This window comes from Acipenser ruthenus, chromosome 3 (genome assembly GCF_902713425.1).
Source record: "Acipenser ruthenus chromosome 3, fAciRut3.2 maternal haplotype, whole genome shotgun sequence".
Taxonomy (NCBI): Eukaryota; Metazoa; Chordata; class Actinopteri; order Acipenseriformes; family Acipenseridae; genus Acipenser; species Acipenser ruthenus.
In genome coordinates this window covers 11,867,466-11,882,699 of record NC_081191.1, presented here as the reverse complement: position 1 = coordinate 11,882,699, position 15,234 = coordinate 11,867,466, and the positions used below count along the sequence as shown (strand labels likewise).

At 36.2% G+C, this 15,234-nt stretch overlaps 1 protein-coding gene across 3 annotated transcripts in view; it reads left to right on the top strand.

Moving 5' to 3' along the window:
• The window catches only part of vps50 (VPS50 EARP/GARPII complex subunit), a 164,146-nt gene extending 151,238 nt beyond the window's left edge, over nucleotides 1-12,908 (top strand). For all 3 annotated transcript variants that reach the window (XM_059012400.1, XM_059012390.1, XM_059012389.1), the window contains 4 exons: nucleotides 257-415; nucleotides 3,972-4,093; nucleotides 8,844-9,033; nucleotides 12,014-12,908. In XM_059012400.1, coding sequence (XP_058868383.1) covers nucleotides 257-415; nucleotides 3,972-4,093; nucleotides 8,844-9,033; nucleotides 12,014-12,133 — 591 coding nt within the window. In that variant the 3' untranslated portion in view covers nucleotides 12,134-12,908. The remainder of the gene's footprint in view (nucleotides 1-256; nucleotides 416-3,971; nucleotides 4,094-8,843; nucleotides 9,034-12,013) is intronic.
• The last annotated feature ends 2,326 nt before the right edge of the window (nucleotides 12,909-15,234 follow it).

The window sequence follows — 15,234 nt, the reverse complement described above, 5'->3', positions numbered from 1 at the left end:
CTATTTAATCATATCCTGATGTAACTATCACTATTACCTGCTGTACTATTGAATTGTGGTTTGTCAAACTTGTACTTTACTTGAACAAAAGTTATTGTATTTCTTGCTCTTATTGTATTACTTGTATTGTAACGCTTGAAATGTTTTTGCTTACGATTGTAAGTCGCCCTGGATAAGGGCGTCTGCTAAGAAATAAATAATAATAATAATAATATATATACACACACACACACACTTCTCTTAACTTTTATTACAGACCATATCAACTGCCAGTGAACTGCGAAAACCCATTTACTGGATTGTGGCTGCCAAAGCCATAGATTATGAACAGATGCTGCTGCTTATGGCTGGAGTTAAATGGGACATAAAAGAAATTATGTCGCAACACAATATATACGTGGATGTCCTTTTAAAGGTAATGTTTCTCAGGGGAACAGTTGCCATGGCACAGTACATTCAGATAGGATTATAAGTCAAATAATAAATGAGCCTATGTGAAATAATCATTTTGAATAGCCTGTTTAGAACTTGAATAAATACGGTGCCTGCTTGTAATGAATTGTTACATGAAACTTGCGCAGGTCATAAAGATTCATTGAGCTGAATGGCTATTTGAGAAATCACGGAATGAATCTTTATTAAATGGCTGTAAACTTAGGACCATTTCTTCCATTTGTATTCACTCTGTACCTTTTACAGTCATTTTCAATACAGTGTTTCAGTTTAAATGTATCATGGGTCATTACATGCCAAATCTACCTGTGCTTCCTCTGCTGCCATCTTTGATTTTTTTATAGGATTAAACTAATTATATTTCCTCACACGCTGAATATCAAATTATTATGTCCTGTAATGTACAATTAGATCTAAAAATGGGAAATAAGCTTTTTCCTTCTAATGCATCAAGTCCCCTGGGTGATTGTTTCTCTGATCATTGACTGTCAGGCACCCATAGATGGAGCACGATGTCTTGTTCTCAGTGGTGCCTCACAGTGGAGGGTTGGCGGATCTGCGTATACCTGAAGTGGTGATCCTATTCTAAAGAGGTTACAAAACTTGCTTGTGTATAAGCAAATGAAGGGGTATGTTTGTGTGTTCTCAATGTTGGCGAAGATACAGCACTATAATTGTCAAATATAATATTCCTGATTCATGATGTTTATTTTACATATATCAAGCTAATAAACAATCAGTTAATTAATCCTAATGGATCAGTCCTGTTCTAACAAGTCAACAACCATGCTGCGTTGTTGGTGTCTATTAAAAGCTTTGCAGAGGGTCATAGCTGCTGATTTGGTTCTGAGATATTGTATAAGATCTTGCCCCCAATGAAAACATAGGAAATAGTCATAGGAAATAGCACATGTCCAGTCAAAAGAGGTTAGATAGGTCAGAGAAATATTTACTTGTACAATATAGCATTAGTTTTGGTACCAAAAAATATGCAAATCATGCTCCCTTCAATTTAATTTGCCCTGGAATGTCACATTAAAACATTGCTCATCGGATTAGGAAAGTATTGCCTGTGTTAAGAGTGCTGGAAATCTATACCAAGTGGCTAAGGATTATAAATGCAGATTTGCAAGGCATTTAAGACTTCCCTTAACTATTACCAAGCATGGGGTCTCTTTGGTGCACATTATTGTGTATAGGCAACAACAGGTATTAAAAAAGAACAATATATGGGTCAGATTGCATTCAAATGCCCCTCTGTGCTCTTTTTAAATAGCCTAAATACCTGTATGTATTGAGTTGTATGTCCAGTATTTGTGATAATAGAATATTTAAATTGAGAAATGGCATTTATGCTTTAGAGACTTCATCATTTCACAAAAAGAACAATAATACTGCTGATGATTTAAAAAAAAAATAATGAAAAGGGAAAGATGTCAAAGCAATAAGATGAAGTAGTTTTAAGAAGTAGTTCTCTCACTTTTTAATGTCAAATTAAACCAGATATGTGGGCTAAGGTTAAAAGTTAATCGCTTAGGGGGATCTGCGGTCCCCTTTGGTGTAACAGAGATTACAGAAGATTAAAGAAAAGGGTGCGTGAGGTGCTGAAATATTTATACTGTAGCAATTGATACAGATCTGGGTAAAAAAAAATCAACTTATTTGGATAGAAATCTAATCTAAATTCAATCACTACCTATTTACTGTATTCCATTTTGAGTTTACAATTTGAAATGCTAAGCACAGCACAGATTACAGGTCAACTGACTCAAGGCAATTTATAGTTTTTAATTGAAAAAAAAAACTCAGCGTATTTGTTATCAGTGGTTTACATCACAGCAATATAGCAAAAACAAAACAAAAACCATAACGTGATATGACTACTGCTACTAGATTTATTTATTTTTTACAGATTTGTCATTCTTATGAATTTCGTTTTGAAATATATATATAATCTCATGCTAATCACACCTCCTGCAACAGTCTTAATGGAATGATGTAGAGGACTTTAATAATTCACTCTAACATATCAATAAAATACATATTGATAATACCTGAAAACCCACCTGCTTTTTATTTACATCCTCGGCACCTCCCACAACATCACCTTCTCACTGGAGCAAGTGGGTATAAATTACACTGAAAGAAGTAGAGATCCTTACTGGCAATAGCAATGAACCATCCATATTCAAACGGTCCTTCGTCCACAGTAGAAATGAACCGGAGCAAAAAAAAGGCTAGCGTTGATCGTGTTTTTTTGCATTGTAAATGCTAGAAGACAATCATATTATTTGGTTCACTACCACATGTATTTTGTATTACAAACACCAAATGATGAGCTTCACATTCCTATAACGGTGCATTAACAAGTAATCCTGATTGTAATGGATTCATGCTCTTTATTTTAATTAACTTCATAATCATATGCTTTGTTCTGTACATGGAAAAAAAAAAACCTGTTTAGAATTGGAGAGTGACATGGGAATGAAACTTCAGTCCTGTCCTGTCAAAAATGTTCCTGTCCCATCCCATGAAAGAGTCATCATTTGCAATCCTGTCCCATCCTGTCCTGTCAAAAATGTTCCTGTCCCATCCCATGAAAGAGTCATCATTTGCAGTCCTGTCCCATCCTGTCCTGTCAAAAATGTTCCTGCCCCATCCCATGAAAGAGTCATCATTTCCAATCCTGTTCCATCCTTTCCTGTCAAAAATGTTCCTGCCCCATCCCATCCCATGAAAGAGTCATCATTTCCAATCCTTTCCATCCTGTCCTGTCCAAACTTTTCCCATCCCGTCCTGTCCCGTTTTTTAATTCATGTCCCATCCTGTCCTGTCAAAAAAAAAATCATGTGAAAGCACAAAGCGGACTGAGCTCATTTGCTTACAAACTCCAGATTTAGCTGACCAGTTAAATATTTAGCTAAATGTTAAATCTTGTTACGAGATTTAAGATTTAGTTAAATATTTAGCTGAATGTTAACTCTTGTTTTAGAGATTTAAGATTTAGTTAAATAGTTATTCTTTTTTTTACACATGGCACCCAATATAGAAAAGAACTATACATTCAAGGGATCATCTTAAACCAGTTGTATCACACCTACGCCGTTGTGATTGCAGCAGTGTGGAGTAGTGGTTAGGGCTCTGGACTCTTGACCAGAGGGTTGTGGGTTCAATCCCCAGTGAGGGACACTGCTATTGTACCCTTGAGCAAGGTACTTTACCTAGATTGCTCCAATAAAAACCCAACTGTATAAATGGGGAATTGTATGTAAGAATAATGTGATATCTGTATAATGTATAATGTGATATCTTGTAACAATTGTAAGTCGCCCTGGATAAGGGCGTCTGCTAAGAAATAAATAAATAAATAAAAATAAATAATTGCATGCTTTCCCAGGTGTCTGTTAATTCGACTGACCAACACAAGATCAGGTGTCTGATACGCAAACTGTGCTCTTCCACTAGCTTTGAGCACCTTGTTGTTGAATGATAATTCAAGGTTGTCTGTCTTCTTTCAGGAGTTTGAGCAGTTTAACAAGAGACTTGGAGATGTTTCCAGGCAGGTGTGCATCCCTTTGCCTGTGTCTAATGTACTTTGGGAACACTGCATTCGACTGGCTAACAGAACTCTTGTGGAAGGGTAAATGACAACTTGTTTTATTTGTGATTCTAATATCACTGCATGTGGTGTTGCAAATGAATAACCAGAACAGTGCAACATATTGTATTTCAGTACTTGAGCAGCAACGGGTTTGGAATATTACATTGTATATGTAAATGTATTCAAAATGCTGATTATCCATGTGTTGGTGCTCCTGATTATTAAATATGTCATTGTTGCGAGAAAGATATTGCATGGGGCATGGGGCTTTGTGCCTTGTGTCACTCACTCTGATGGTTTTCATTTAAAAATGCATTTCTAAACTACAAAAAATACTGTCTCTCTTAAAAAGTATATTTTAAAAAATGTATTTCTTATCAAATTCATTTTGACAGAAAAACAAATAGTTATAACTAGGGATGCAAATCGGTCGTGATCAGTTTATCACCTCTTTCATCTGTTTTTGACGTCCAGACGGTTTTCAGAAAAAGCGAACTGCATTTGTGCAGCCAAGGGAATGGGACATACCGTTATTACAGTCGTCAGTTTTTTTTGGTTTGTTTTTTATGTTTGTTTTTTAACTGTGATAAATAAGCTCACAGTGTTGTTCCACCACTCATACCAATGTGTTTTACAATTAGACACAATGTAAAAATGTATTATACAATTACACACAGTGTAGAAATAATAAAATACTGTACTGAGACATTCAACTTTTTTATTTATTATTTTCCTGCTACCCCCATTGTAGTAAAGATTCAAGTCCGATGCCAGCCCGCCAAAAACATATGCATCATTATTTTTGTATTGGGTCTAGACACAGTCATTTAACAGACATGACGATGTCCAGCGTCAGCTTTTCACTTTTTGGGATGCATTTGTTTTAACAAAATATTTAGGTTACGGTACGTGGGCAGAGTGTTTGCGTATGCCTGCTAGTACAAGAATCGGCACCTTTCATCAACAAACCTAAAAAGAAAACAGCCCTAGACATCTGAACACCTAGATGAAGCCGTGGTTATCCCTACTGAGGGCAATCAGGGAAGTGTTGTCATAACCTTTGATGTACGTTACCATATTAAAATTATTGAGGGATATTACTATGAACCATCTACATGTAACACTGTATGTGACGAGCTTCCAGAAATCCAGCTGGCTTAGTGCTGAGACTACCGATGCTTTTTCATTGTTAAAAAAAAATAATAATTGTTCCGGTTTGTTTTAGAATTTTATGCAAATGTTGGTTTTGGTTGGGGAAAATCATAACCACTGCCCTCTAGTTATAACATACTTAAAAAAAAAAAAAAAAAAAAAAAAAAAAATCAACATTGGCATGTATCATGTATACTAAATATACCTTATTAGTAGGGCTGTCAAGCGATTAAAATGATTGGTTGGAACTCTATTTTGTACTGCACAGATAATGCTACTGTAGCTTTAACTGGAAGACGAGGAGGAGAGATCGTTACCCCGGGGTACTTTGAGCAAGTTTCTTAGAGCTCTGTAACTAAAAGCAACAAACCTGTGCCAAGGAAATAAAGATTATTGAACAGAGAAATCTTGTTTGGACATTGTTTATACACTTCACGAACCCGGCCGGCTCCTCTGAAGAGAACATATAAATTTTACTGGCCTACACTATTATTATTATTATTATTATTATTATTATTATTATTATTATTATTATTACCCAGCATAAAAACCCTGTTTTCCTATTTCTGGATTCTCTTTATAGTTTTGTATTTATATTTACAGTCCAGCATTGTTGTTAAATTGTTTGGACCAACTCACTTTGACAGTAAATACAAGTAACTCTCCTTCTATCCAATAAACCGTCAGAAAGTTTTAAAAAATAAACGTCCCATTCACAAGTCCTTCAGTTTGAGTGCTTTGTTACATAATGCGGTTCTGTGACTAATTTTATATTCAAACGGTGACTCATTCAATCCTGGCATACACTAAAATGGCACCACAGTAAATGAATTTCGGTATGCTACGAGGGACAAGACAGGAGTGCGATTAATGTGCGTAAAAAATAAAAAGTAAAAAAACAAAAACTTACCATGTTAATCGCACAAGTTAACTGCGATTAACTGACAGCCCGACGTACTATTTTTATTTTTTTAAATTCCTGTGCAAATCGCAAGGCAGCAGCACAGACTAATGTATGAAGCTTGCAGATGCCCATACAAACTGATTCTATAAGAACTTTCTTTTGCAGCTTTTTGGAAAGATGGTACTTAAAGGAAGGACTGAACTGAGGGGGGTGCATGGGTGCCTTAATATAATTTTTTCAAGACATTATTTATTTTATGAGGGGAATGGTGCACAACCTGGAGTAAACACTGTGTGTGTGTGTGTGTGAGAGAGAGAGAGAGAGAGGACATTTCTTGAGTGAGAAAAATAACTTAGTAGCCAAATGTGGCAGAGCAAAGCACGTCAAAGTAATGACCAAGCTCTGGTGGTGAATACAATATATTTTGCATTACTGCTGTACAGACTGTCAAAAATGTTGTTTACTATGACTAGTTGTGGAACCATACTACATTCCCACCTGCTCAGGTCAGCCATTAATCACATGACAAGAACCATGTATTTGGAATTGTCATAAACAAAGATGTGAAAAAGAATCATGATTTTATCTGCATCAATTTGCATAGCAAATCTATGTGGCCCCCAATGGTAAAATGGGGTCAAATGTGGATTTAATATTTGAGATAATATTGGTTAGGTGAAATAGGAATACTTATGTTGTGAAGTTGACTATTGTTGCCAAGTAAAGCAGCACCAATGCTTCTCACTGCTTCATTGACCAAGTGCAATGAAACCTTTCTTTTGTGAAATGTTCTTTCTCAAAATGTGTAGTAATATTTTAAACCAGCTCTTTTAAGAAATACTATTTAATTCATTTCGTTTTGTGTCACACCTTAAAGATCAGGGCCCATTATGTGTACTTTTGATATTTGACTGGGGGCATCAGCAATAACATCACCCTTGTCCCCCATTTTGAAAGCAGGTGCTTCAGTCCTTTCATCCAAGTACAAAACAATACATGACTAAACTGTTTGCACCCCATCCCAAGGCTTTGTAAAGAATTAAAGCTTATTTAAAGTTGAAAATAAACCAACACTATTAAAATGAGTACTGAAAATGTACAAATTGAAAATGAGCCATTGCTTCCTGCTCCTAAAAACACCAGTGTCTTCTACTTTAAATATAAATAAATCTCACTGCTACTACTGCAGTGTTTAATTAGCAACTTTGTCGGACTGGTTCTGTGAGCGGTCTCAAGAGACCTCCATTCCACCATCTGGTATTTATATATATATATATATATATATATATATATATATATATATATATATATATATATATGCAGTGTGTGGTTTATGTTGGCTCCTTAGGTGCACAAAGGAACATGTTTTTAGAGTCTGTCATGTCTTCCATCAGCTCAGAATGATTATACAGTAGCACAGCATGTGTGCCCCATTGGTGTTTGGGCTCAGGTATTAAACAGATTGGGGCCATCTAAATGTGGTATTTAATGCAGTGATTTACATGAATTACCTATGCAGTGGGATTTGTGAACAGGTGTTCTTTAACACAGGCTTGACTGTACTGGAAAGATTCATGTTTTTGCCGGACCCAGGATGTGTTGTTTTTCTTGTTGTGGTTCTATGCAGAAAGAATCAGCTCACTTTAAGGTTGACGGCGTGCGAGGCATGGCAGCACAGTACAAGCAAGCAGTGAGCAAAATTATTTCTGGCTCTCCTGGCTTTGTTGTACAAGGGAAGAAAACACAGAAGTACGTTGAACTGAAAAGGAAAACTAGAAGTAATGCTAATGTGTCCACTTTACAGGCTTGTACTTGCTTCAGAGAGCGGTTGTCCAGAAAGTTTTCAGAATATTTAATGTACCAGTCTTCAAGTTGTACACTATATACAGGAAGTGGGTTGATCTGTGCCGAATCACACTGAGCAGCATCTTGGCATTGGTCTGAATGTTTGTCCCCAGCTCACCCAGCTGTAAAATCATACCATGTGGACAAGGTAGCTAGATGTATTCGCCACTGTACACAGGGACATGCTAAACCTGTTTTTCTTGCAAAGTTTCAAAATGTAAATGCCATACATTTAATTCACGAAGAAAGGGACTTTTGGAGTTTTTTTTTCCTCTGCACTAATTCCTCGGGTTTTTTTTATTTAGAAAAAAGAAGTCAGAGGGGATAGGGAATATGTCAGAACCATTTGTACCTATACATTATTATATGTGAGTGGAACTGAAAGTGGTCTGTAACCAATAGTTACAAAAAGGCTAGGTGACCCTGTAAGGTAATTCAGTAGCCCTGCCTATAGTGATCATGTGGTGTTTGAAGGTGTCTTACACATTAGAAAAATATTTAGCATTGTTTCCGGTATATAGGCATTCAAACAACCACGTGCGATGCAGGATTAAGATGTGTGCAAAAGCAGTATTGAACAGTTGACATTATTAATTCATTAAAAATGTAAATAAATAAATAAATACCACTTTATACAATATTATATTAGTATTTACATATACAATGTACAGGGCTGACATAAAGTCTGGATTTTTTCTAAGTATGATGGGCCTTATCGAGCCATCTCTGGTGTCTGTCTGTTCCGGACCTGCTTTTTCAGGATGGTGAGGATGGGCAGTCAACAAAGATCTGCTTTGAATGACATATTCACTTTCTTTTCTGGAGTGCTTTGAATGTATTTGTACATTCCCTAGCGGTCATTTCACTGTGCCCTCTTTCCCTCTTCAGCTATGCTAATGTCAAGAAATGCAGCAATGAAGGACGTGCCCTGATGCAACTGGACTTTCAGCAGTTTTTAATGAAGCTGGAGAAGCTGACCGACATCAGGCCCATTCCAGATAAAGAGTTTGTGGAGACCTACATTAAAGCCTACTATCTGACTGAGAACGATATGGAAGAGTTCATCAAGAACCACAGGGTAACACATGATTTGCTACCAACTTTATTGTCGTCATGCTTGTTCTAAGTATTTTTGCTCAAATCATAATATACAAATGATTAAAAGATGGTACCAACCCTGTCCTAATAGTATGAAAAATGAAACCTGCCATATGTCTTATTTTAAGTTTTACCACTTCAGTGTATTTTGCATATTTTCTGGGATTAAAGTGACGTTAGTGTACAGTCAACTGCAACAATATATGAACATCAATATAATGCTAGAATATTGTGGGCCTCCAAAATGTAGCCTTGTCTGCAATAAATGGATAGGCCCTAAAAATAAGGAGAAACCTTAAAAGCAGTGTTGATATTGTCATATATTGCTAACGATTTATATTGCGTGGCATAAATTAATATTTAATAGATATGCAATTCATATTACATTTACGTTCAATTATTCCTTGTTACTTTTCCATTAACATCTAAGTCAGATTAACTGTATTTTCAATTAAAAACATGTAAACAATGGGAAATTATTACATATTTTCAAGGGTAACAAAACTTAATATAAACGGACATGATATGCAATTACATTTTCAGTTGACAGTTGGTTAACATTTAGCAAGAAACCAGCTATTGCATATTTATTAAATGTTAATTTAACATTAATTTAATATGCAATTGCATGTCTATTTAATATTAATTTATGCCACACAATATAAAGCGTTACCCATATATTTCTGTGCTGTAGCACAGTTTCACTTCAATGGTCTTGCAGGAAGCAGGCCACATGGCCTACTGCACAAAAGTGATTATGTACCAGGAAGAAACTGATTGTTTTGATTTAGAGTGTAGTACTTGAACATGTTTATCTCACTGACTGAAGTATAAAGAACAAGCAGTGAACCAAAATAGTTTCATTACAAGAAGGGGTCTGCTGTCAGTGCTAATACGAGTAAAGAGTAATGAATTGTATGTATATTAATTACTACATTGTATAACATGCTTTTCAAAATTGTGGGAGTAATTGTGGACACTGTACAGTAATTCTGCCACACTGTTTTCTGTGTGTTTGAGACAGACTGTATACCAACAGTAGATGAAGCATGTTCATTTTTGGCTTTTTAGAATGAAAATGAGCTGTGCCTGGCATTGTGTAGCATTATTATAGTAGGTGATTATGGTTAGCTGAGGTACCAAGCTTTAGTCTCCCCACAGGGAAGAATTCCAGCTCCAGATGTAGTTCTAGGCAGGAAGGTGGGTTTCTCTCTGGAAGAAAAATTCATTAAGACCCCTTTGGGGGAAACTGCATTTGTTCTCATATTTTATACCACATTACCTGATGTTGCCGGCTGAGACTAGTTACAAAATGAAGCCAACAAATAATTTTCTTTTTTTTGTATCAGAACGCATGGAAATACATGTACCCCTTGAAAAGTTTAACCCATAAACAGCTTGTCGGCCACAAATAATTAGGGATGCACCAAATCCAGGATTCGGTTTCGGATTCAGCCCGAATACCTACTTTTTGAGCAGGGTCCGGTGAACCGAATCTGACTCCTATATCTGCCCAGACGCAAATCCATTTTAATACATCCCTCCAGTGTGTGCAGTTCTTTAAATAAAAGACACAAATCCGGTATTGAATGTAACTGTTGTATTTAATAACAAGAACAAGTTTGATGAACTCGCAGCTCTCAACTCCCTAAATTACTGGTGGGTTTTATTTCGCAGGGAAATTCAGGTCACTCATCACAGTAATTTTTTCCTCATAGTTCTCAGATCAGGTGACATAGGTTGAAACATCATTAAAGAAAATAGAGGGTTAGGCAAAGTTAGGTTAGGCGGTTCTGTATTTTGACGTTTCTGTTGTAGGGGGAGGGGGCTAGTGGTAAATTGTGTAAGTTTCAAACTGAAATCTTATTCAGGGATATATTTCCATTCGGTAATAAAAAATACTATGAACTAAAAGGTTCAAAACTATAGATTGTGCGCATCCCTTGTTAGTAGCTGCCAGTCTGTTTTTAATTCCAGTGTCCTTCAATTTTCTTGACAGTTTTTGCAGATTTGATATTCGGCCTAATCTTTTGAGATGGATTCGGTATTCGGCCGAATCCCTAAAACTTGGATTCAGTGCATCCATACAAATAATAATACGCCATTGTAAGAGGAATGTTTTTCTGTTTTCATCTGCATTTAAGAAGGTGTACTTTACTGCCTTTTAATTAAGTCATTTTAACTGCAATTCTTCATGACCTTTTTCCGTTTTCATGCAAATAAATTGGTTTTGTTGAGAACCTCAGGCAAATTGTAAAAAAGGTTGGGTTTCTTCCTAGCATGGTGAAGTAATTAACAATGATATGTCTCTTAAAGATCTAATTCAAAGCCCACTACACCTCGCTGATATTATACTTCTTGGGCTTACATTTTTTTTGCAGGACCCCAATGGCAAATAACTGAGGAGCAAATAGAAAATTGATTTAGATTAATCTTGAAATGTACTTAGACATATATTAAAATAACTGGGGAAGACCAGGGATGAGTCCATAAGTTTGATTAAATTGCCCTTTTGAAGGTAACACTGTACAGATCATAAAGCAGCTCTCTTTTTTGTTTAAAGAATCCTTTAGTGTACAAAGAAGGAAACCTTGTTGCTCTTACTAAATTGTGTATACGTGTACAGTTTCCTATCAACAAAATCAGAAACATGTATTCGATTTAGCAAACATTTCTTTGTTTTACAAAAATGTTTAACATTCACAGATGATTGTATTGAGAAACAATTAGGACCTATTAGACTGTTTATACAGATTGTTAAAAAAACAACTTGCAGGTGACATGAAATAATAAAGTAAAGAAACATGACGATGACATCTGCATGATGCAAGATGATGAACTGCTTTTTTTATGTTAAGAAAAAATAGTGTCAGTTCAAATGACATAGCTTTCCCTAGTTAGAATAGAAGGTAGTTTGTTCCTTTCTGTCTGGGTAATACAAATGTGTTTTTTTTGGCCAGGAGTATTCCATCAAGCAGCTGACCAATCTGGTGAATGTTTGCCTCGGATCCCACATAAACAAGAAGGCGAGACAGAAACTGTTAGCAGCTATTGATGACATCGACAGACCAAAAAGATAGTTTTTTAAATATCCTTTAATGTGGGAACATCTCTGTCATGCATGGCATTGGTTACAAAAAAGCAGATGTATAATGGTCAATTAAGAAATTACATCAAATATATTGTGCATGTTAAACTTTTTGGAGTACTGTATTAAAAGCTGATTAGGGTGAATGGCTTTCCTGATGCATTTTACATGTCCTATTTTTGTCCAAGCTATTCTCTATGTGTGTGCCCTTGAAAGCAAACGTCTGGTGCATAAAGATTTATTTAATTGCAATGCATTTTTAGCTTTTATTGATAAGAAAATGGTCAGTATGTTATGTGAGTTTTGTCTTAACTATACATTTATTCTCAGGCCAAGTATAGAGGAGTTGTATTTTCTCTTGAGTCAAACACGTTATATTTTTTGACCATACGCCACTAATTATTTGGTCCTTGTTAATTAATACATGGGGTGCATATCATTATTTGGACTTGTTTATGATTACAACTTGAAGAATACTAACAAAGTCAGTGATTGAATTGAGCTTATGAAATGCTGTATGTTAAATGTAATACTGTAAAAAGTGATTCAATGACCAAAATTATGATTACACAATAAATACTCACTCAAGTATGAAATCAAGTGTTTGGAGCATCTGTTTCCATTTGTCAGCACAAGCTTGTGTTGAGTCTGTTGTAGGGGACTGCACAATTAAGTCGCAAAGTAAAATGTAAAACTGCTGAATATATTTGTATCTGTTCTGAAATGATGTGCAGAAGTATGACTTACCATTAAAATAGTCTTGAGTTTTTCATGCTTTATTCCCTTTTGTTGTTCACTTCCATTTTATTGCCTTGTAGCTACGTGCTTTATTAAAGTTAGGGTTCTTTTTTTTTTTTTTTTTTTTTTTTTGTCAACCAGAAATATAGAATATGTGATTTGTATGGTAATGCATGATAATGTATTTAAATGGGGCACCCCGCTCTGAATAATGAGATGAGCTTTATTCACACCGTATTTACTAAAGGGTGATAATCATAGTGTGCACCTTAAAGTGAGCGATAATTAGTTCATTTGGAAACCAGGCTTTAACCACTGATAGGTATACTATTTAAACCTATTTTTCTGGGCTGAAATCTATCTGGCGTCATGGAGGCATACTTGCACTGAGATTTTCATATAGAGCAGTGGAAATTTGATATCACGGTGGTCATAGGTAAGTCTTGGACATTTTTCATGCACATTAAATTATTGCTCACAATACGTGTAGTGTGCACGGTATGGCATGTAAATTAGCCAAATAGTGTGCATGTTAATTAATGCGTTCTCTGTAGGTAAATGGGACAGTAAATTTAGATTTATGGTGCACGTTACAGCTACATTTAGTGCCCTTTCGTAAATGGCCCAATGTTTATAAAAAGGAACCTTTGTACAAGTCATTATTACTTGTAGTATCACAGCTGAGTTATAAAAAGTTAAGCATCTGTTTATGGGAAGTATTTGCAAGAGTAGAAATGAATGGGCTGAGGCTGTTTTCTGTGTTTTTAGTATGTTAGAGGCTATACCAGAAAAGCTCATTGCAAGTGTTTTATGTTTTTTCTTAATGGTAGTTGATGAGTGAAGTGCAGGGAACGTATTGGCAGCTAAAGGGTGAGGATGGCTTGGCTTCTCATTCTGATAACTTTGGAATTGATTAAATAGGTCTCTAAAAATGAGAACTAACTTCAATTCAGACTACTGCACATGGATCAGGGCTCGCAAACTCGGTTCTGGGGACCCCCTGTGTCTGCTGGTTTTCATTCCAACTGAGCTCTCAATTACTCAACTAGACAATTAAACTGATAATTTGTTGAATTAGACCTTTTTACTTGTTTTCAGCTCTTAAACAGTTGCAGATTTCAAGTTAGCTATAACATTTTATAATTAACTTGAACTGCAACAGTTTAAGAGCTGAAAACAAGTAGAAAGGTCTAATTTAGTTCAATTAAGGGTTTAGTTAAGTGATTGAGAGCTCAGCTGGAATGAAAACCAGAAGACACAGGGGACTGGGTTTGAGAAACCCTGACATGGATAAAACAGAGTACCAGAAAACAAATATTTGTAAATACGTTCTCCACAATGTAAAGCACAGTTTACTGGTACATTTGAACTCAAAAGATCTAGCAGTGGCTATTTTTATAGAAGCACATTGTACTTCGTAAATAATTACCTAGTTTTTACTAAATGATATTTTAACATCCTTATGAGCAGGTCCAAACAGAATATGCGGCTTGGCTGATTTTTGACGAAAATGCGCAGAATTCACTCAAGACCGCAGAAAATGTCAAAAAAAAATCATGATCAGCACACAATAATTTGATTTGAAAGATTGATAGCTTCCAATATTGAGTAGTTATCAAAAACGAGACTGAAATGCTAAAATCAGACAAAAACAGGAAGTAAAACCCTGATGATGCCAGGAAAAACATTTCAACCAAAATGAGTGCACGGGATCGTGCTCAACAATTTCCAGGCAATTTCTATGAAGATGGGGATATGCTTTTTTATATATTCTGTCAGTACTCGATCGATTACCTATGAAATCTCAGAGGCACATCAACAGAAAAGCTAAAAATCAAGCAGGTAAGAATACACAATATATTATTGTTATTATTATTATTATCTAGTTTGCACTGTAGGCATGGGTAGCAGATCTTGTCCTCAAGTGAACTAGCCAACAGCAGCATTAAGATTAGTATTATTGATTCCTAGGGGGCGGCGCACAATTGGCTGAGCGCTGCCCGGGTAGGGAGGGCTTAGGTCGGCAGGGGAATCCACGGCTCACCGCGCATCAGCGACCCCTGTGGCCGATAGGGCGCCTGTGGCTCTGCAGCAGAGCCGCCAGATCTGTGTTGTCCTCCGGCACTATAGGTCTGGTGGCATTGCTGTGGATCTGCAGTGCGAAAAATGACGGCTTGGCAGGAGCACGTTTCGGAGGACGCGTGTTCCAGCCTCCGTTTCCCGAGTCGGCATGGGGGTTGTGAGCGGTGAGCCGGGGATACAGATAATAATTGGGCATGCTAAATTGGGGTGAAAATCGGGGTAAAATAATTGGCGACGACTAAATTTATAAAAAAAAAAAAAAGATTAGTATTA